At 51.7% G+C, this 20,196-nt stretch overlaps 1 protein-coding gene across 14 annotated transcripts in view; it reads left to right on the forward strand.

The window, feature by feature from the left end:
• IKZF1 (IKAROS family zinc finger 1) overlaps nt 1-20,196 on the forward strand; it is a 76,998-nt gene that overhangs the window by 34,176 nt on the left and 22,626 nt on the right. For 4 of the 14 annotated variants that reach the window (XM_021703678.2, XM_021703664.2, XM_044919944.1 and 1 more), the window contains exon 3: nt 18,410-18,670. The exons of 9 other annotated variants lie outside the window; for them this stretch is intronic. In XM_021703678.2, the coding sequence (XP_021559353.1) occupies nt 18,410-18,670 (261 nt within the window). Of the gene's footprint in view, nt 1-11,016; nt 11,077-18,409; nt 18,671-20,196 lie in introns of all 14 variants that reach the window. One more of the 14 variants, XM_021703677.1, reaches the window with a different exon arrangement.

A 20,196-nucleotide genomic window follows, 5' to 3' on the forward strand; every position in this document is an offset into this window, starting at 1 on the left:
CTGTGAGTGTGTGTGTGTCCGTGTGTGTGCGTGTATGAGCATGTATCGGTGTGTGAGTCTGTGTCTGTGTGTGTCCGTGTGTGTGTGAGCATGTATCGGTGTGTGAGTGTGAGTCTGTGTCTGTGAGTGTGTATCAGTGCATGCATGTTCACTTGGCCAAGCCACCAAATGCAATTCCCTACTCTTGCTTCCCTTTCTGTCACTTCTCCATAATTCTCCGCATTTCGGTTGGGCTGGTGTCTGGCAGCGGCTTCCTCTTTCCCTGCATTCCTATATTTCACTCCTCGCCCTGGTTCCTCTTCTGGGCTGTTACAATTCGGGCAGGAGGATGTGGACACCCAGTTACAATATGACACATGCCGCCGTGTCACAATCGTGCTCTGGGCCCTGCCTCCTGGCGGCATCTGGATGGGGCAGCAGGAGGATGAGGGTAGGTGGAGCGGGGACAGAATGCAGAAGTTGGGGCCTCTGGAAACCCGAGAGCTGGCGATAGCTGGGACGGTTTTCCTCAGAAGCCTGGAGTTTCCCATCTGCGGCCTGATTCCAGATGGGCGCGAGACCCGCAGGGCCGCGGGGCGCCGCGGGGGGGGTGGCCGTCTGCTTTGGGCCTCAGCCCAGGGCTGTGAGCCTCCTCTCCCCCAGACCACTCTGCTGGCCCCCAGCTTTCCTGTTTCTGTCTGTGGGGTGTGGGGTGTGGGGTGTGGGGAGAGTGTCCTCGGCATCTCCTCGGCCACACCCCCCCTCCCCGTCCTGACACCTGACCCCCGTCCCCACCATGGGACCCTCTGGGCAGGGGCCTCGGACCTCATCCCAGCTTCCAGAGGCCTCTGAGTCCCACCCCTCATCCCCCTCTGCAGCCCCAGCGTCCGAGCGGCAGGAAGGACCACCCGCCACACACACGGCCTCCTCTGTGTTGATCACCCCAGGGATCTCCCTCTTCCCCACTGCTCATTGTGATTGCTGCCCTTCGGGGAAGCCGGGCCCTGTGGCACTTGTCTGGCCCCGCTCTCCCCGAGAACGAGGACTTTCTCTCGTCCTGTGCTGCCCGGACGCAGGGCTGGGGTTTTGTGTGCGGTGCCTGAAGTATAAACCACTCCTCGAAGGCTGTGTGGTGCGCCTCGGCCAAGGGGCCTCATTTCGTAAACTGACGAACAGCTAGAATGGGGGGTTGGCAAACGTCGGCTCTATGTCTCCCACCTGAGACGAAATTCTCATCCCGGTCACATACGCTTTTTTCGGCTTTCCATTCGGATGGGCATATAGGGCAGCCTTGGAGGGACAAAGATGAGCTATGGGGTGAAGAGCATGGCTTCAAGTCCCTGTTTCGCCCCATCCCACCAGGTGACCTGGGGCAGCCAGCTGACCTCCCAAAACTTCCTCACCTCCTTTGTCAACTTGGGTCATGGTCACCTCACGGGGCTGCTTCGAGAATGCAAGCGCCGGTGTATGGAAAGCATTTCCCATAGTGGCCGGCACCCAGTAGCTGCTCATGGACGACATGCAGCCAGCTGCTGGGGCCAGGCGGCCTTAACGTTGACCTTGCTTGTTTGGCATCGGCAGGATTCTAGATGGAGGAAGGCATGGGCTGCTCTGGTCCTTCTCCCATGCTTCCCAGTAAAATGTTGAATCATAAAACGACAGAGACAGGGGAAAAGGAAGAGAAGAACCTCCCTCATTTCAAAGAAACGGTGCTGAAGTGAAGGACAGGACTTTTTGAGCTTCTCGAATCCTGAAAAGTGCTGACATCTACCAGGAAAAAAAAAAGCGTGATATTTGAAGGTTCTTCCCAAGAGATGTGCAGTTTTGACTGAGGTGCCGGGCAGTGGGAGGCTGCTGAGTAATGAGTGAGTCCCAGTCGGAGGCTGTGGGGCCGTCAGCAGAGGGGCTGGTACTGCGGGTGGGCACCTCTGCTCGGGGGCTGCCCTACCCTTCCATCCTCCAGATGTGTGGGGACAAAACAGGCATTGGGTTCCAGTGTCACATGGGAGGGGACTGAGTCCTGCTGAGGCTGTGAGGGTCTCTCAAACCCCAGAGCCTCTCAGAGGGAGAAGGAGGGCGCGGGCAGGTCCTTCCCTAAACCCCCGTTCCGTCATCCCATTTGGTGGTCCGAGCCCCATCCCAGAGCTTCCTCGTGAGTGTTGACAAAACACCATATGCTTAGCAGTTATGAAGCCTAGAGAGAAGTTTAGAAATCATGAGGGAGAGATCAAGAAGGGGAAGAAGGAGGGGGGTGTGTTAAGGAATCCCTTAGGAGCATTTCAAGGTGAGCAGTTCGTTAACGCTAGTTACTAAAGAGCTTAAAGTAGCCATATGTCCCCACAGCCTCGGTATCAGCTGGGGACAGGGGAGTCCTGCCATGGGCCACAGTTCCTTCCCCAGAAATCTCTACAGGGATGCTTAGCTTGCCATTTAACGGGAGGGAGCAGGAGTTTTGTGGCTTCCCAGCACAGTGGGGGCCCGAGTCTGATGCCTGGGCTCCTGTCTGCAGCCCGCTCACTGGGCTGGGGCGGTGAAGGTGCCCCCGGGAATGCGGGGCTCATCTGGTTCTCAGAGCTAGGGGACTCCTGTCTCCCCATCCCGCATTGTTGTCTTGAATGTAAAAGTCACTGTGAGTGGCAGGCTCTCTAGCTTCGAGCCTCTTTTCCTGAGCTGCCTTTGTGAAATACGTGTGCAGGAAGAGTGATCTTTGTGCCATTTACAAGTGCACAGGCGTGCACAGACACGCCTGTGTGCCCCAGCGCCCAGGCCAGATGCACCCCACCCCCACCCCCCACCCCGCAGGCTTCAGTCCCGGCCACCGCTCCCACCCTCGGCCCTGTCTTCCTCTGCGCATGACGCAGGTGTCTTGCACTTCCTGCTCTTTCCCGCCCACATCCCCAAACCCCGGCTCACTGGCTGAGCTGGTGCCTGCGAAGTATGCTTTTGGGGCAGAGAACAGGAAGAAACGGGAAAGGCAGGAATGGGGGCCTCGTGGCCCCTGCAGCTTGGGAAAGCATCCGGAGGCCTGCTGAGCGCCCCGGCGGCCTCAGAGGATGAGCAGGGTCAACCTCCCTCAAGGATCGGTGCCCATGTGAAGCCAGAGAGCCCACTCCTGCCCCTCTGGGCTCAGGGCCCCTGGGGCCAGTGCCCGAGCTGTTCTTCCTGACCCTGCTCGGCCTTTGCTGAGTCACCTTTTGCTTGGAATGCTGGCAGGGACCCCTCAGAGCTTCTGGAAGGGAGGGACAGCAGGGGAGCCACCCTCTGTGTGTCCTGGGGGAGATTACTTTATCTGCGGCCTCCCTGAAGCCGGGCCTGGGCTCCTGGAATCTTTGGGGCTTGACACGGTGCCAACTGTGGGGAAGGGAGGGAATGTGTTTGCTGAGCCTGGACGAGCTGTGTCCGCTCCGCCCTTGAGCCCGGAGGCCGGCGACAGGGTTGGCTTTGTCATCCTCAGCCCTTCCCGGGTTTCCATCAGGAGCCCCGTCCCCTGCGCCCCGCCCCCCATGCGTTCCAGGCCCGCACGGCCCCACACTCGCAGGTGTAACAACGGGTTGCAAGATTTCCTCTCCTCTTCCGTGCCGCGTTTTGCCACACTCCCTTCCCCCTGGCAGCGAGGGTTCAGCCTGTTGTTTGAGTGCGAATGTGCCCGCGGGAAAACCACATCGGAAACACGTGTGCAGCGACCTCGGCGGGAGCGCATGCGCAAACAGCAGACGGGGGCCTGGCTTCGCGGCCCACGCGGCGGGCGCCTAGGCGGCTGGCGAGCTGCGCGACCCGCGTCCCTTGCTGTCGGGGTTGGGGGTGAGCCCTGCCCTGTGCGCAGGTGGAGCACGGTGCTGTCCCTGTCCTTGCAGGGCCTGCTGGCCAGGTGGCCCTGCACCCACGGCCGCCCGCCGCGGACACACCTGGGCGGCCGCCCCTGCCCATTGGCGCAGTCGCTTTGTAGAATGTCCCTCCCTTACTGTGTGGGCCCCTGTGCCCCAGCATAAACGTCCCTCCCTGGGATGAGATGTGCAATGGAGGAGGACATTCACGTTGTCGCTTCTGCCCAGGGCCTCATACGGGCTCGTCCTCCCTTGACGCCGGGCGGGACCTCGCGTTGTCTTGTCACTGTTTCTCCAGCCAACTTCATTTCCCCAGGCGTGATTCGGTGCCTGAAAATGTTCCTTCGCGCTTTTTAAAGCTTGGATTAAGCTCTGTCGCTCTGTTTTTATTATTTATTTTAGTAGTATTTCCCGTGTTCTCCCCCGCATGATTTCTTTAGATGTACAGCCGTTGGAGGTGAATTTCTGAAAATCTCACCTTGCTACTTTTGTACACTTGTGATCTTTAGCACAGGCAAATGTTACTTTTACCCCCCCCCACACACACACACAAAGGTAATTTTTCATTAAAAAAATGAAAGAGCAAAAAGGACATAACAGTCAGAAACTAAGCCTCACCCTGTTCTTTAATCTATGGGATGTCTCACCCCCAAGTTGTGATGAACTGTGTCTTGGGGGGTGTTGGTGACAGGAGGCCACAGATGACACCAAATGACCACAAATGACTTTCAAGGATAATCCCATAAATAGAATCATCGTTTTTGAACTTGCTGTTTTCTTACTTGTACCCTTCAGAAGGAAACTCTTCTTCACGTACTGTTCTTTCCTTTCTAAATTACAGGTCTGCGCATCAGAGCTTTTGTTCTGCCCCTTAGTTCACCGTGAGACATGACAGGTGTATTAATAAAACATAAACAAAAATAGGATAGGTGCCCAGCTGTGCTGCATCGAGAGAGAGAGAGAGAGAGAGAGAGAGAGAGGTTCAGAACCGGGTTTTCATCCGTTCCCTGGGCTCTCAGTTAGCTTTGCGCCCTGTCTGCTCTGGAAGGCAGATCTGACAGTTGGGAGTTTAAAGTAAAGCAAAGTTGACTTTAGACATCTTTGTCAAGGCCCAGTTCAAGCAACCAAAATTGTCCCATGACCTTGGCAGTTTGCCTGAAACACCATCTGCATAATTCTCAAATGGAGAGGAGCACCAAGCAGGAGTATCTGGGGCCAGGGGGAAGCCTGCATGGACCCAGGGGGTCATGGTGCCAACAGCAGTTTCCCTGAGGACATGTGTCTTTGCTTGTTACAGCCAGTGATCCCACAAAGCATTCTCTCTGTTTTTTCTCCCATTTAGAAAACTCGGTTAATGTTAGTGGGTTGTAGCTGATCCCATAGGGCCTGAAGTCTTCGTTGACAAGATGGGTGTTTATCTGCCTGTGCTTTTCCACTAAGAAAAAAAGCTTCAGCATGCCGAAGGCCTGGGTCTTCACATAAACCTGACGAGGATAGATATGATTATTCTCACTTGGAGGGGCAGGAAACTGAGGCTCAGTGTAGGTGGCCCTGGACCGCTCAGTCCACACAGCTGATGGGAGGTAGAGCCAAATGCCAAACACACCTCTGACCCAAAACCTGCTCTGCACCCCACTATCCAGAAGCTGCCCCTGCCTTCCCATAAGGGGACGAGACACAGGCCAGGGCACACATTCAAACTGAAAGCCAGTCCATGTGTGCTCAGTGTATACAAACTGCAGTCAAGTCTAGCCCTGAGCAGAAACCAACAAGAGCGATTCTCCCTGTTCCTAACTGGCTCCAAATGCACCCAGTTTCTTGGGAGCCTCACTCTCCACTGACGTAGGAAATTAAAGTGCTTTCTGCCGCATATTTTGCAACTTCTCATTGGATGTGAATGAACTTCGGAAAATGTTTAGATCTGATAGTTGTCTTCAGAAAGTAGTAGTAAAGGCTGTCGACTCAGCAGTTCTATCCTGAACACCTTGCATGTTCTAGGCAATGTGCGGGAGGAGAGGAATGGGGGAAGAGGGAAGCCAATACGTGTAGCCTCTTCATCTGAGCTCAGAATTGGGTTCCGGACCACATCAAGTCCAGAACTGGGCATGTGCCCCAAGGATTCTGGGCTGGAGCTGGCCTGAGAGAGAGCCAGCTTTGAGGTGGGCATCACAGGGATGGGAGGGGGGAGGGGTGACATCCAGCCCTGTGGAGGGTGGAGATGGACAGGGCTCCAGGAGGGGACCACGTTCCTATGGTGGTGGAGGCATAGTTAGGAAATAATTACCTGCACAGCTGAATGAAACTTGCAGGGCATCCACAAGTAAGGTGCAGTTGGTGAGTTTGCTTTCTCTTACATTTTTCCATAAGGCTCATGCACTTGATTATCTGAGCGGCATGGCCTGCTGAGAGAGTTACCATCCTTAGGGACCAGTCCTGGAGGGACTCAGACCCAGGTCTTGGGATTTGGGGCTCACAGTAACAGTGCCGGCCAGTGAGAACTTTGGGAGTGGATGTGGGCTGATGAAGGCAGCCTTTGGCATGACCACCTTAGGGCAGTGGGCAAGATCGACGAAGGGGAGCCCGAAGGCAAGGTCCACAGGATGCATCTCCACCAGCGTGCTGGGGGGGGGCGGGGCCAGGAAGCACTGGCAGGATGTGGCGCAGGCCAAGGCAGCCTCGGCTGGGTGGTGCTGCTGGGAAGTGATGTGACTGGGAAGCAGGAAGCTTGAGAAGCTCTGCAGGATCAGAGGTGGGCTGTGGGAGTCCAGGGTGCAGGGGGGACCCGTGTGCGTTCGAGCTCCAGGAATCCAGATAGGAGCACCATTGGCACAGCTGGGAGGGAGGAAGGATAGCTGGGTCTGCAAAAAGATCTTGAGGTCAGATTTGGGGGAGCTGGGTTGTGACAGAGCCCAGGTGAGTTCCCACAGCCAGGAAGCCTTGGCATACATTCACTGCCTCTCTTTACAAACATTTTGTGTGCCCCTCGGGGTGTGGCATTCAGTTGGGGCCATGCAGGGTGCAGGGCTGAGTGAGACCATAACCTGCATGCCAGGGCCCCCAAAGTCTGGAAAGGAGGTGGGATGAAAAGCTCAGTGTGTCCTGGAAGGAGCAGCTTAGGACCGACTCGGTTTAGGTATGAGACCTCACACCAGCACTCCCCGGCTCTGCGTCTGTGGGTCAGACTTTAAATTTGTCTGTAGTTCAGCCTTCTCTTTAGTAACGCTGGAACATCAGTGCCTCCCTGAAATGAGCCATCAGGACACATTAGCTAGCACTCTCTTTCCTGGGCAGAACCCGGAGCTCTCCAACGTCGAGGGTAGGCTAAGAACAAATATCCATCCCAGGAATGTGTAGGTATGGAAGAATTCCACGAGAATCCAGATTTGCAGGTTAACTCATTCCGTAGTCGGAGTGCAGCCATGGCGTTTCGGCTCTGGCGAGGGTCACCTGTCCTGTCCTTGGCCTCTCTTTACCATCCCAATCGGGGGACCCTGTCGCTGGTGCACGGGCAGGGTTAGGCTTCCAGTCGTGAAATGCCAGATCGGTAAGCCTTGCAAAGGTCACTGCAGACCGTACTAACTCAAGTTAATAGGACACTAATGATCTGACCATGCCCAACAGGCTAATATGATTTGAAGAATATGTATAAAAGTCAGACCCCAGTGTATTTCTAACTTCTCCTAAATACGAATCTATACATGTTGACTCTCCCCAGAAAATCGTCAGTGTCCTTCTTTGACTTGAAAGTGGAACAGACTTCCTCCTCCTGTTTTGAAAAATCTCAGGTCTGTTTTCATGTCTCCCTAAGGTGACAACAGCATGAGAGATTCACATGCACGACCGAATGCAAACTGACAAGTGCGGTTTGTGGGCATTTCATCTGTTTTCCAGAATGTTCGTCAAGGTAGCAGTCTGAATAGAACTTAGAATCTGAGCCATCGACAGCATTTTCTTTGAAAATATTCGCGACAATGTGGCAAATAAAAATTCCTACCAAATGAACTAAATTTGGTCTTGAGAAGAAGAATGCATTTCATGACATTCAGAAAACTTCAGATACATTGAATCTTTTTCTGTCTGTACCCTTCTGAAAACAATGGGCTAAAATTTGGGGTGGGATTTACTAAAGAACAGAACACACGCCTGAAAGCCCCTCATGGAAGCATCACTTCCCTGCTCCCACAGGTCAGGGTCTAGCCCCAGCGAGAGGAGCTGCTTTGCTTCGAGTCTTAGGCTTACAGGCAGGATTGTGCTAAGGGACAGGACAGGTCTTCACCTGCAAACCTCTCCGCACGTGAGTGAGAAGAAGGGTTTTGTGGCCCACCTGAGGGCTCACCGGAAGTATGTGAGCACCGTCAGACCACGTGAGCCCCTGACCAGCTGTCTCAGGGAGAGACAGGGACTTGTGAGACACTGTGCGTGCTCACCCCATGTCCCAGAGGGCCCAGATGAGCTGGGGTGGGGTAGCTGCATGGAGGGCAGAGCCAGTGGGGACATGCTTTCTAAATTGCTGATGGCCAAATCATTTCATCTTGTGGGGGACTATTGGTAAATGCGCCGTGGCCCCCGTGTGTGGGCGAGCATGTGTGTGCTTGCACACCTAAGTGTGTACATGTGTGCGTAGCTGGACTAACACCCCTCCTGACACCTTTCAAGCACCATGATAGGGAAAACACAGCTCCTCAAAGGCCCTTCCTGCACGGGAGAATGTGTGTTCAGAACTAACACGTTACACACGAATGTAATGTGTTAGATAGATATGGTCTCAGATTTGCACCTTTCCATGGTAACCACCAGGAGGACAAACTGCAGGACTTCCTTGGAGCCCCAGTCTCCTCCCTGGTAAACTGGTGATAGTTCCTGCCTCGTGGGACCATGGCGAAGACTGAGGCAGCTTCTGGAAGGTTCTTTGCAAGTACCTGGCATTTACGAACTCCCTGTGAATGCCTTCCATGAGGGATAGACCAGACAGGAAGGACTGGACAGGGCAGGACAGAACTGGACCGGACAGGACCTGACCAGACAGAACCAGTCAGGACAGGACCAGATAGAATAGGATGGAATAGGACCAGACCAGACAGGACAAGACAGAACCGGACAGACCTGGACAGGACATGACCACAGAACTGGACAGGACAGAAGCAGACAGAACTAGACAGGATAGGACCAGACACGACAGGACAGGACCAGATAGGACAGGACCAGATGAAAGCAGACAGGACAGAAATAGACAGAACTGGACAGGATAGGACCGGACAGGTTAGGATGGCATAGGATTAGACAGAACTGGACAGGACCTGGCAGGATAGGATAGGTCCAGAAAGAACCAGACAGGACAGAAGTAGACAAAACTGGACAGAACAGGATAGGGTGAGCTTCATGTTTTCCTGTTGTGCATAATTACCGTCCAGAGGAATGCCATGTTCTTCTTCCAGACTGAGAAGTTGGTTGTACACGAACATGTGTGGTGCGTGACCAAGGGTGAATTCCTATCGGCTCAGCTTTCTTAGGGGAAAGTAGAACAACTCTATGGCTATGGCCGTGCTTGGTTTTTTAAGCTTTTTGTCCATTTTAGGGAATCAAAGATGAAGGACAAAACTCAAAAAGTTTGAATTACAGTAGGCAAGGAATGGATTCTCTTGAAAATGATGAACATTTAATGTCTAATGAGGTACCGTGATGGTGTTCTGTATTTCAGGGCTTACACTTGGATGACCCAAGCCCTATGCAAGTCTACATTTTCCACCATCAGACAGTTTGTATTTAGCGTACCTTTCAAATCCCTTTGCTCCTGTACCCGTAATTTACTAGTGGCCATGAACACCTCTCGTCACCGTGCTCATCATGATGCACACAAGGTGTGGCCTGTGGAGCTGAGGGGACACCCAGGGCCATCTGAGCAGCATCTCAGGGTATGTGGCAGTGTCTGATTAAAAATTTAATCAGAGTCTTAGATCATGTATTGTAATGCCCCCATTTTTAAAAGATAAGACATGCCTTTTCTCCCATCATCTGAGATGGGCGCACTCTCATGCACAGAGAGACTGGGGTTGGAGCTCAGTGCAAAGGTCACTGTCAAATTGGCATCGTTTCACTGGCTGGCTGCCGACCTTGAGCACAGGTACACCCGGGCAAGTCGCCGCTGACCTGCCTGTTTGATGGGACACATGATAGTGACCGTCTCTGTTAGATTCAGACTGTTTGTTGGGAAATAATTAAGGTGGTCACTTCAACGAACAGCTTTGCCCATTATCCCAATATTCTAATAAATACTTCCTGGGAAAACCAGGACGGTCTGTGGTCAGATAAATTTGGAAGCTAGAACAGTTTCAGCAAGGTTCAGTGGGTCTGTTTCCTGCAGGACACCGTGGGGTCTTTCCTCTGCTAATTCAGTGGGTGATCCAACAAGTTTAATTTAGCAGTTGCGCTGTGCTCACAGCTCCAATAGACGTTGGGATGCCACCGTTGGAGAGAAAACTGTGTGTGTGTGTGTGTGTGTGTGTGTGTGGACACGTCTGCATCATGCTCCGTGTGTGCACATGGATGGTACCTACTAAGCCTTCAGACATAGACATATGGTGGGGAGCTCTGACCTATAAAGACAAAACAAGAACTTGAAGATTTGAGGCACTGATAACATTTATGAAAGCAGCTGATAAGGAATACCCACAGAAATTGATAGCTCTTTTTGAGGTGGGGGAAAACACTAATTTTCCCCACTCAGTGGGTCATGTGAACATTTCTAATTTTCTATGAACACTTTCTACGAAATGTTGAAAAGGTGAATGAAGAACGTTTGCTATGCATTCAGCCCGGTAAGAAACACACGGCTTTTGTGAAGATACGTGCTCTCCTGGGACAACCTCTGCCTCGATGCTCAGATCTGGGGGCCGTGTGTACAACTTCTGCTGAAAAGTTCCTCATAGTTCTAGAATGTGTTCTTGGTTATGACCCCCAAGGTGCTTAGCACAGCAGGGGTAGTAGATAATATGCCAGGAGCTCAGACCTCTGGATGTCACAGTCCTGTTTCTGAGCATCACGGGGTTACCTTTCAGTTGCCTGTATGAAGGCTGAGAGTAGCTGATTAGTAGCTAACTAATGATTTTGAGCAGTAATACTTCTTTTTTAAAAACAGTAACCTTTCTTTTAAACATTTACTGTGTCTCATGAACACTATCAAAAGCCAGCTTTCTTTTCTCCTTTTTTATTGCAGTTGTATATGGGGCCGATGGCTTTAGGGATTTTCATGCACTAATTCCCAAATCTTTCTCTCGTAAGTATATGCCTTGCTTCTAGAAAACAGAAACATGTATTCATTTTATACTCAATTTCCATAGTGTAAATGCATGATTCTCCATCACCCACCTTCATACTTGAAAAAATGAGGTAAATATTGCCCATCCTGTTCATTACACATCTACCATCTGGGGTATCACTGATGTAATAAAGTGTGTATGTAACATTTCAGACCATTGGAAGATTAGACAGTGGAACATGCCTTTTGGTGGAGTAATAGGGGTAGAAGTAACACTAGCATTGAATTGTTACTCTATTAATGTTGGCGAACAGTTCTGCCATTAATGTGATGAGTATCTCCCTTCGAGTGAGTAGGATGATAAAATGGCCAGACTTCCTGTCACCATGAAACAGACCAACGTGCGTGCATGATGACTTTTACAAATTTGTGGGACAGGAGGAAGAGACAGACTCTCCCTCTGTTGCTCTGAAGTATTAATTTCAGAACCGAGAAGAGAAACATCGCAGGGCTTTGGGACCGTTAGTCTGCGGTGCGGTTCCTCGCTGCCCAAGCAGACACACTGAGTGCTTTGTGTGTTCAGGACAGTCCTGATCTGAGCTGTTAAACCAAAAGCAGATGTTAATTTCATTTTTAGGTATTGAGAGATGATAAACCATAGACAGATCAGGGCAGCACCTTTGAAGGAATATTTTAAGGAATGGAGTGTGCTTTTTAAAATGCTTTAAAATACTTAAAGTAGCACAAATGGTCATCCCCTTAGGACCAAAGCCTTCAGAGCCTGCATTAGTAAATTCTCTCCTGTTGTAAAGCAACCTCAGGAAACAGGGCGTGCTTGTTAATACCGTAACAGTCATTGATCCAGCACAATCCGAAAGGTGTCAGTAATGGTAAAGGTAAGATTCTGACATCCTAGTCATCAAAACTCTGCTATCTAAAGGATATAGCAACAACCCAGATTGGAAGTTGACTACTTTCCCAGGTTATAAAAGTTATCGAGATCTTTCTCTTACCAATCTTCCTTTGATTCAACTTGAAAACAATAGCTTGAGATTTATTTCTGGGAGAGATGGATGTATGTGTATGTATTTATACATGTGTGTATATATATACATATAGAGAGAGAGAGAGATGTGTGTGCACTCCTATGATTATATAAAACGTGGAGGTGCTGGGACAGAGAAGTCAAGTTAATTTTGAGATGAACAGTCACATTGCTGAAAAGTTGAGAAGTCAAATGCACTGAAGAGTAAGAAAAGATGGTCTGAGGTGTTTTCACTAAGTCTGAGGGAGGTCTAGGGGCAAGCATACTGTGATGTGCTCATATAAAGATCCATGCTACCTACAGATTTTGTAAGATGGATGATGCATGTTTTGATATGTGCTTGTCTGTACATTTACGCAAATGATTCACAAGGTACTGGTAACTCTCTCTTTCCTCCCCTCCCCCTCCCATGTCCCCAGACTGTAAATATCCTCCTCCTCCCCGGCACAGATGGCTGATGACCTGGAGGACTTCCCCAGCCCAACAGCAACCCAGCTGTTCTGGGCCAACATCGCCACCTGGTGGGCAGGGTGGAGAATTGCCCCACTCGCCTGACCTCACCTCTTTGTTTTCCTTCTTGAAAATTAAAAATACATAACCTGTTTGACCCCCGCTACCTTCTCTATCCCAGTTTGTGTTCCCAGTAACCTGAGGAAAATGTAAATGTGCTTGTAAATCATTCCTTTGTCAGACCCCTCTGTCCCTGACTTCATTTCATTTAAAGGCCTAAAGTAGCAAATAAGGATAAAAATGTGTCTAATCATGCATCTTGACAAGAAAAATACCCCCACATTTTATTGGGGTTTTGGGGGGGAGGTTGTTGCTGTTGGCTGCGGAGCCCAACACGGGTCTTGAACTCACGGCCCTGAGACCATGACCTAAGCCAAAATCAAGAGTCGGACAGCTAATGGACTAAACCACCCAAGCGTCCCAAAACACCTATGTTTTAAATGATAAAACTTAGAATAAGTGGTTTTATTAGCTTAAAAATGCTTAAAAGTTCTCCCAAATCTCTTTTAGAGCAGCACAAAAACATCTACACATTTCCTCTTCATCTCAAATTTTAATTACGCTCATTCAAGATCTCTTGTAAATATTTTTATTCCCTCTGCATTTTGCTTGCTGGTCACCAGTTGCAGGAATATTTCTGTCTCCCATTTTTTTGTTCATTTAAAAAATGGAGCACTTGAGACTCATGTGGCCTAAACTCAGACTACAGGGACGACTTCAGAATGTCTTCTCCATGGAAAAGCACAGTGTGAGGACCAAACATTTACTTTACCAGTAAATAGAAAGACGCATTCCAGAAGGGCAAGGAAAACAGGGAGGAAACACAACCCATTTGTCAGGTGGGGACTGGCAGGGCACGTTATATCTACGCATTAACACATTTTAATCATTCATGAGTACATGCAGTGCTGGGCAGCATGCAGAGGCCTCCTGGCCCCGCTGACCCTGAGTTCCCTGGATTCTCCAGACTGTTCAGTGCTGAACTTGTGTATGAGCTGAGGTCCACCTTGCCTTAAGGGTCTTGAGTCTCTCTTAGGTCTGCTGTGTTACTAATAACGTAGAAGGCCTCTAAATTATGTAACAATAATATTTTAATTTTTCCTAATGTAAGACAGCATCTGAGAAGGAAAGTAGCTTTGACTCCAGATTTGAAGGCACCCCCTCTTAATATAAGCCACGTTTATTAAACAATAAAATCGGGCCCCTGTCCGTGTGCTCTCAGGAAGAGCTACAGGGTTAGGCCTGAGCCAGAGCGTTCTGGGGTAAAGAAGTGCGTGAGTCTTACCTCATGTTCTATATTTAATCAGTTCAATTCAGTGCCATACTGAGTTCGACACTTTTCTAAGGGAGGGGGCGGGATGGAGTTGCAAAATATTTATAAGTATAATCCCCACATCGACGGAGAGTCTAGTGTTTCATTGACACCACAATGCACCTAAGCAGTTCCAGCTCCAAGAAAATGGGACGGAGGAGTGGTTTAGGAGTCCGGGGAAGGGACGGCCAGTCAACATGAGCCCCAGTTAGCTCAGAGACATCATCCGAGGGGCGGACTAAAGTACAGTAAACACAAACGAGGGGAGACCCTCTGTTTCATGGAAGTGCCTGGTCGGGTCGACCTGTGTCATTCAAGGGACACCAGTGATGAGGACTCGTCCTGCTCCGTTTGACTTTTCTCAAGGGAGTAGGGTAGGAACCTGGCACCCTCCCTTGGCTGGGCTCCAAGCCAACAGGTGGACAGCTTAAATCAATGCCAGTCATCTGTCCTGCGAACTCTTCGTTAGGCGAAGCAACCACTGGAGACTTTGACTTCTGCGGGGTTGGGAAATTCAAAAATAATGGGCCCACAAACTCAGCAGTCAGGCCTCCCGAGTCCTCCATCACTCCTGTACATGGAGATGCAGGAGGAGGTGATCCACCCAAGTGTCCCCTCTGCTCCAGGAGCTAGAGGCCGCCTGCCCGGCCGCAGAAGGAGCCCACCACCCGGGTGCCACCTCTGAGCCGTGCTGTGCCCGGGCCGCCCAGGCTGCCCGCTCTCCTGTGGCTTCAGCGTCTCGGCCCCGCGAGTTGTTTCTCCGAGCTGCTCCAGCCCTGTGGACGCCCCCAGTGTGTTCAGCCCCCACAGACTTCCTTCCTTCTGACCCCTTCAGGCTGGGCGTGTCCTTTTAACGGAGGCACACGGCCGGGCCCGGGGCAGGGACTCCAGATCTCACCCCGTGCAGGACCCCGAGGCTGCATCTTCTGTTTCTTCTTTTCCAGTCGCATCACTAATTGAGCCCAAAGCCCCAAAACCTTTTTCACACTTAGATAAGTGGGGCCGACACCTCCCCCCCTCCTGAGTTTGTGTTTTTATAAAAGGTGTTTTTTAACTTAAGGGGACTTGACGTTTATGTCCCTTAGATCACAATTTTGGAGACTGGTGTGTTTGTGACTTATTACGATAGGTTCATACCCTGAACCCCTGGAAATAATAACCCTTGGCCTGTGTTCTCCTTGTAGCCAGAGGGGACACCCCGTTTTCAGGGACGCCCTCTTCGGAGGGCAGGAGCCCGTCCGTCTCTTCTGTGTGGCCAGCACCCACTTTGCATTTGTCCACAGAGATAGGAATGCTTTAGGGAGCCTGCTGGAGATTCTCGCTCTCCCTCTGCGCCTCCCACCACTCTCTCTCCAAAAAATAAGTCTTTAAAAAACAGAAAGATAGGAATGCGTTTTGCCCATATTTAGGGAACTATCACTCGTGCTTGGCTCTGGCGTGCCCGTGGGGACAGTGTTGCCCCTGTGATCTCCCGGCCCCTCCCTGTCATCCTTTCTCCCTCGGTCCCTGCAGACCTTTCCTGTCCTAACGTGGCCTGGAATCTGTCCCCGAGAGGCTGCCAAGCTCCCAGCCCTAAAACTCTCTGCATCTGCCACCTGGCTCCAACCTGGAACGTGGGTGGCGTCTGCTTCCAAGGGCCCCCGTCGCGCTCCCGTCAGTCACGGTCGCCCGACCTGGCCCTCCGGTGGCCTGGGGCGTTGTCTGCGCTCTTTCCTTCAGAGACCCGCAGCATTACGGCACCCCGAATCCCAGTCTGTGAGCTTTGCCCCCTCCGGCATGGCCCAGCTTGACCTCAACCTGTACCTGGGGTCCGCAGAATCGTGGTGTCGCTCCTCACAGGCTCTCATGCCTTTTGAGCCTCCTGTTTTGGTTCTGTTACAGTTCTCGACTATCACATGACGTCATAGTAACGAGAAAGCCAGATTATGATGGGACTCGGGTCTGGTTTGAGGACTTCCATGCTCCCTAAGGTGACACGTGGGCCGTGCCGCCCCCCAGGCCACCCTCACCTCCTTCCTGCCACACTGCAGGTAGCCTGCTGTCGCCCATGTCACCCGGAAGTTCACCCTGCTGCTTCCCACTCTCCTGCCCACCACCAGGAAGGGCCCACACGTCCCCAACAAGGCAGCCCCACAGCACACCGCAGGGTGATGGCCATATCTGTCTGCCTTAACCACGTGCAACAAGTGATGGTTTCTGGCGAGGGTCAGATCTCTCCACGTCCCCACACCTCTCCACAGGGGCGCGGACCTACACCCCTTGTCTCAGCGCCACTGGCTGAAGAACCTGCCACGCCAACAGCCATGTGCCCCGCCGTGCTCTGGAATGCCCCAGTCTCGTTTGAGAAAAAAACAAGCCGCCAGTCGGATGGTTACAAATAATCCCAGGTGAAGGCGTTCAGGAGTCTTTGAAACTTGACGGTCGTGTTTCCAGAGCCTTCTAGCGCAGAGCCCGGGGATAATGAGACCCTAGAGAATGAGCTTGCACCTGGAAAGGTACAGGGCATGACTGGGAATAGGGATTCTAGAGAGCTCCGAGGTCAGAAAGCCTGACGGCACCCCCACCGCCTGGCCTGCTCATGTCCTGCACTCCCCATGTCAGTGGGACTTGGTCCCTTTCTCTGGCAGCTGGGAGAGGTCAGCAGGGGGCCCCTCTGGGGCGCTGCAGGGTGTCTGGTCTTCGGAATCTAGTAGGAAAGCACGGGTGGGGACTGCCTCTTTCTGGATGTAACATAGGGACCGGATGAGAGGAGATACTCCCTCCTGGGCTCTGGCCCGTGTTCCAACTCGCTGTCCCATTTATTTATTTATTTTCCTGCCCAGAGAGCTAATGGGAAATTCTTGGGGGGTCAGCAGCTAGGAATGTGGGTGCTAGAGCCAGGCTGTGTGACCTTCCCACAGAGAGGTCATTCAACCTCTCTGCGCCTGAGCGTCTTCAACTGTGAAACAGGATGACAGCATGACCTCCCTCAGCAGGTCCCTGCGAGAGCTAAATACCCCAGAGCAAAGAAAGTTCTGTGTGCCTAGCACAGAGTCAGGGTCGCAGATGTCATGGGGGTCGGGGGGCCCCTCCACGGACAGCTCTGTGGGGAATGTGCAGGCCCCGTGCTAAGCTGACTCCTCATCATCTATCACTGAGTCCCTGCAGCGCCCCTGGCCGGCCACCGCGGATCCTTCCAGCCTTGACAGATGTGAAAACCAAGGCACAGAGAAGGTGTGTGACTTGCTCCCGAGCTCTCAGCTCTCGGAACGAGTGGAGCTGACGTTACCAGCCATGAATGTCAACTTCAGAGTCTGGGCTCTCGACTTTTATAATCAAAGCGTTGCATAAAATGACCCTGGGGGGTTACTAACTAGGTTGATTATTTAAAACCGTGGTCTCAGACAAGCCTGCACGTCGGAATCCCCTGGAGGGTCTCATGACAACACAGGCACCGGGTCCACCCCCAGAGCTTCTAGCCCAGCGCATCTGGGGCAGACGGGAGAATTTGCTCTTCTGACAAGTTCTCAGTTGACGATGATGCTGCTGGTCCAAGGGCAAAGCCTGGAGACCCACTGATTGAAAATGTCAGTCAGAGATTTCATAGTCAGAACTACTATCTATGTCACTGTTTCTTGTGCTTGGCAAAATTCGCCTACCGGCCCTTCTTAATCTCCGAGGCCATGATAGAAGTGATAGCTTTCAGGGTCATTGTAGTTTGTCCTACTGATTATGGGGTGGGACTCATCAGTTCATCGCCAGGCTGTGTTTCAGAACGATGCACACGGAATGTCTCTGATTTTCTTTGCCAACAAAAATATGCAAATGGCAGAAATAACTGCCCTCAGTGTGACTTTAGCGGAATCAGGAATGCAGAGCGAACAGGAGCCGATGTGTTCCTTAACATCAGCTCTTCGCCCTCACGCATGGGGCCGGCCCCTCAAGAAGCTAACAAGATCTGTCACCTCCACAAACTCTGCCCATCCAACCTTCAGCAGCCCGAGACCCTGTAGGAAATCGTGGCTCCACTCCAGGGCTCAGGCTCTGTTATCCTGAGACACTAAAAAGGAATTAGGAGGATCCTGTACCAAAGAAACAAACAAACAGAACTCTTGCGGAAACCCTTCGGGAGTCCGTGGCCAGAAACGGGAACATGTGCTTTTGCTGAGCTTTGTCCCAGTGTGTATTAACCCATGAAACAGGGAAAGGGCGCCTCACGAGGAGGAGGAGTTTTTCAGGCTTGATGACCCCTTAGCAGGGATGTTGCCCCAGGCGGGAGGCACCGCGCTTGGTCGGTAATCACCTGCCGGCCCAGCCCCGCTTGGCTCCCTGGCACTTGCCGCCGGAGCCCAGCTCGGGGCCACCGTCCCCGGTGGTACAAGCCGCTGAGACCCTTCTCTGCTTCGATGTGCTGTCTTTTTGCTGCTGTGTCGTTTTGGTTTTTTTTTTTTTTTTTTTTTTTTTTTTGCAATGACACTGAGTGGCCCCTATATTGTGTCTTTCAGCCAGTAATGTTAAAGTAGAGGCTCAGAGTGATGAAGAGAATGCGCGTGCCTGTGAGCTGAATGGGGAAGAATGTGCGGAGGATTTACGAGTGCTTGATGCCGCGGGAGAGAAAATGAATGGCTCCCACAGTGGCCAAGGCAACAGAGCTCTGTCGGGAACCGGAGGCATTCGACTTCCTAACGGCAAACTAAAGTGTGATGTCTGTGGGATAATTTGCATCGGCCCCAATGTGCTCATGGTCCACAAGAGAAGCCACACTGGTAAGGCCTGGCGCAGTTCCTCCTTTGGTGGCCTGGAAAGGTCCGCGGGGTGTAGCGGGATGAGAATAATACCCTGGCTCGCAGCATTGGCTCCAGGTCGTAGCAGGGGGTAGCCTTGTTCTTGCCAATCAGCATCGAGAGGGATTTCTAACACGCACCAGTTCAAACCTAGACTTAAAGCCGTCAGACAGGGACCGTTCACAGCCTCTCCAGTCCTGCCAAGGGCCCCGGGGCCTCGCCGCCCGCTAACGAGCAGCGCTGTGTGGTTAGGGCACCTGTAACTCCAACCCCCCCCCCCCCCGCCCAGCCAAACACAAGACGAAACCAAACAAAAAGAGAGCGAGCCGCTGACATGCACTCCTCCTCCAGGTTTCCCCTGAGAAACCATGAGTAAAATGTGCCTTTTTGAAATCCAGCCTCCCAGAGCTCAGTTTTTAGAAACGTGAGTGAGCAGTGGAAAAGCAGTAAAATCCAGTGTGTCACCGAGTCCAGCTCAGTTTTCAGGCGGCTTCCCCGCCAACAGGTGAGCCTCAGAACAAGACTGCTGATGGCTGCTTAGTTTCCATCTCACACGGGCACAGAATTTCCCATCAGAGCCTCTGCCTGTTGGAGGCTCTGGAAGCCTCAGAGAAGGAGGTAGCCTGTGTCCAAACAGGAAGGGGCGAGAACAGCATAGCGTCTCACGGCTGTGTCCAAGCTCACGAGGTGTTCTCACGTCAGGGGTGGGGGAATAGTTCTGCCCCTCCATGTGCTCGGCCGTGGCAGAGGATCAGCCCCATACTCTCCCACCAGGACTGTGGGATCACCTCGAATGGCCCCCGACACTCTTCGAGACATGAATGGGGCCCCATAGTACCTGTTAACCGTACGCAGGAGGTGTCCTCCGAATTGAAGAGAAACCTGACTCTTTTGCCCTAAAGGTGTGCAAAATGCAATAAAGTCACCACCTATAGTTGTCACTGAATGTTTAAATGTAAAACGCAGGAACCCTGAGTCGTGGCTGCCTAGGGGCTGGTTATCAGTGGGTCACCACGGAACCAGCATCTGCCCCACCGCCCTCCGCAAAAAAAAAAAAAACAGCTGAAATGTTTACTCTGGAGGCACAAAGGATTTTGTCAGATAACTTAGGGAAGTAGGAAGAAGGCTTGAAAATCACAGCCTCGTGTGACTCTCACCCAGGGCCAAACAAATCCAGTGATTATCAGAAATTAAGCAGGAATTCAGAAAAATCATTGAGCGAAACAGCTAGCTTGTCAGGACACGCAGGCCTCAGTGGAGTTGTGATTTTTTACGTCTGATTCGGGGCAGTCTCCTAAATGATATCTTCCATTTGCAATACATCGGGAGAATCCTAAAAACCTGTTTACTTTCGGTAAATGTGCGTTTTCAATAAAAACGTAACTTGTAAAATTAAGCAAACTTTGCTTTTCCTAATGCGTCCCTTAATCTTCCAATTATCCCGTGAAATAGACCCCTCACATCAAGCCCTAAGTCAAGCTTGCGTGAGAGTAGTCAGGTTCTCCCCT

This window comes from Neomonachus schauinslandi, chromosome 12 (genome assembly GCF_002201575.2).
Source record: "Neomonachus schauinslandi chromosome 12, ASM220157v2, whole genome shotgun sequence".
NCBI lineage: Eukaryota > Metazoa > Chordata > Mammalia > Carnivora > Phocidae > Neomonachus > Neomonachus schauinslandi.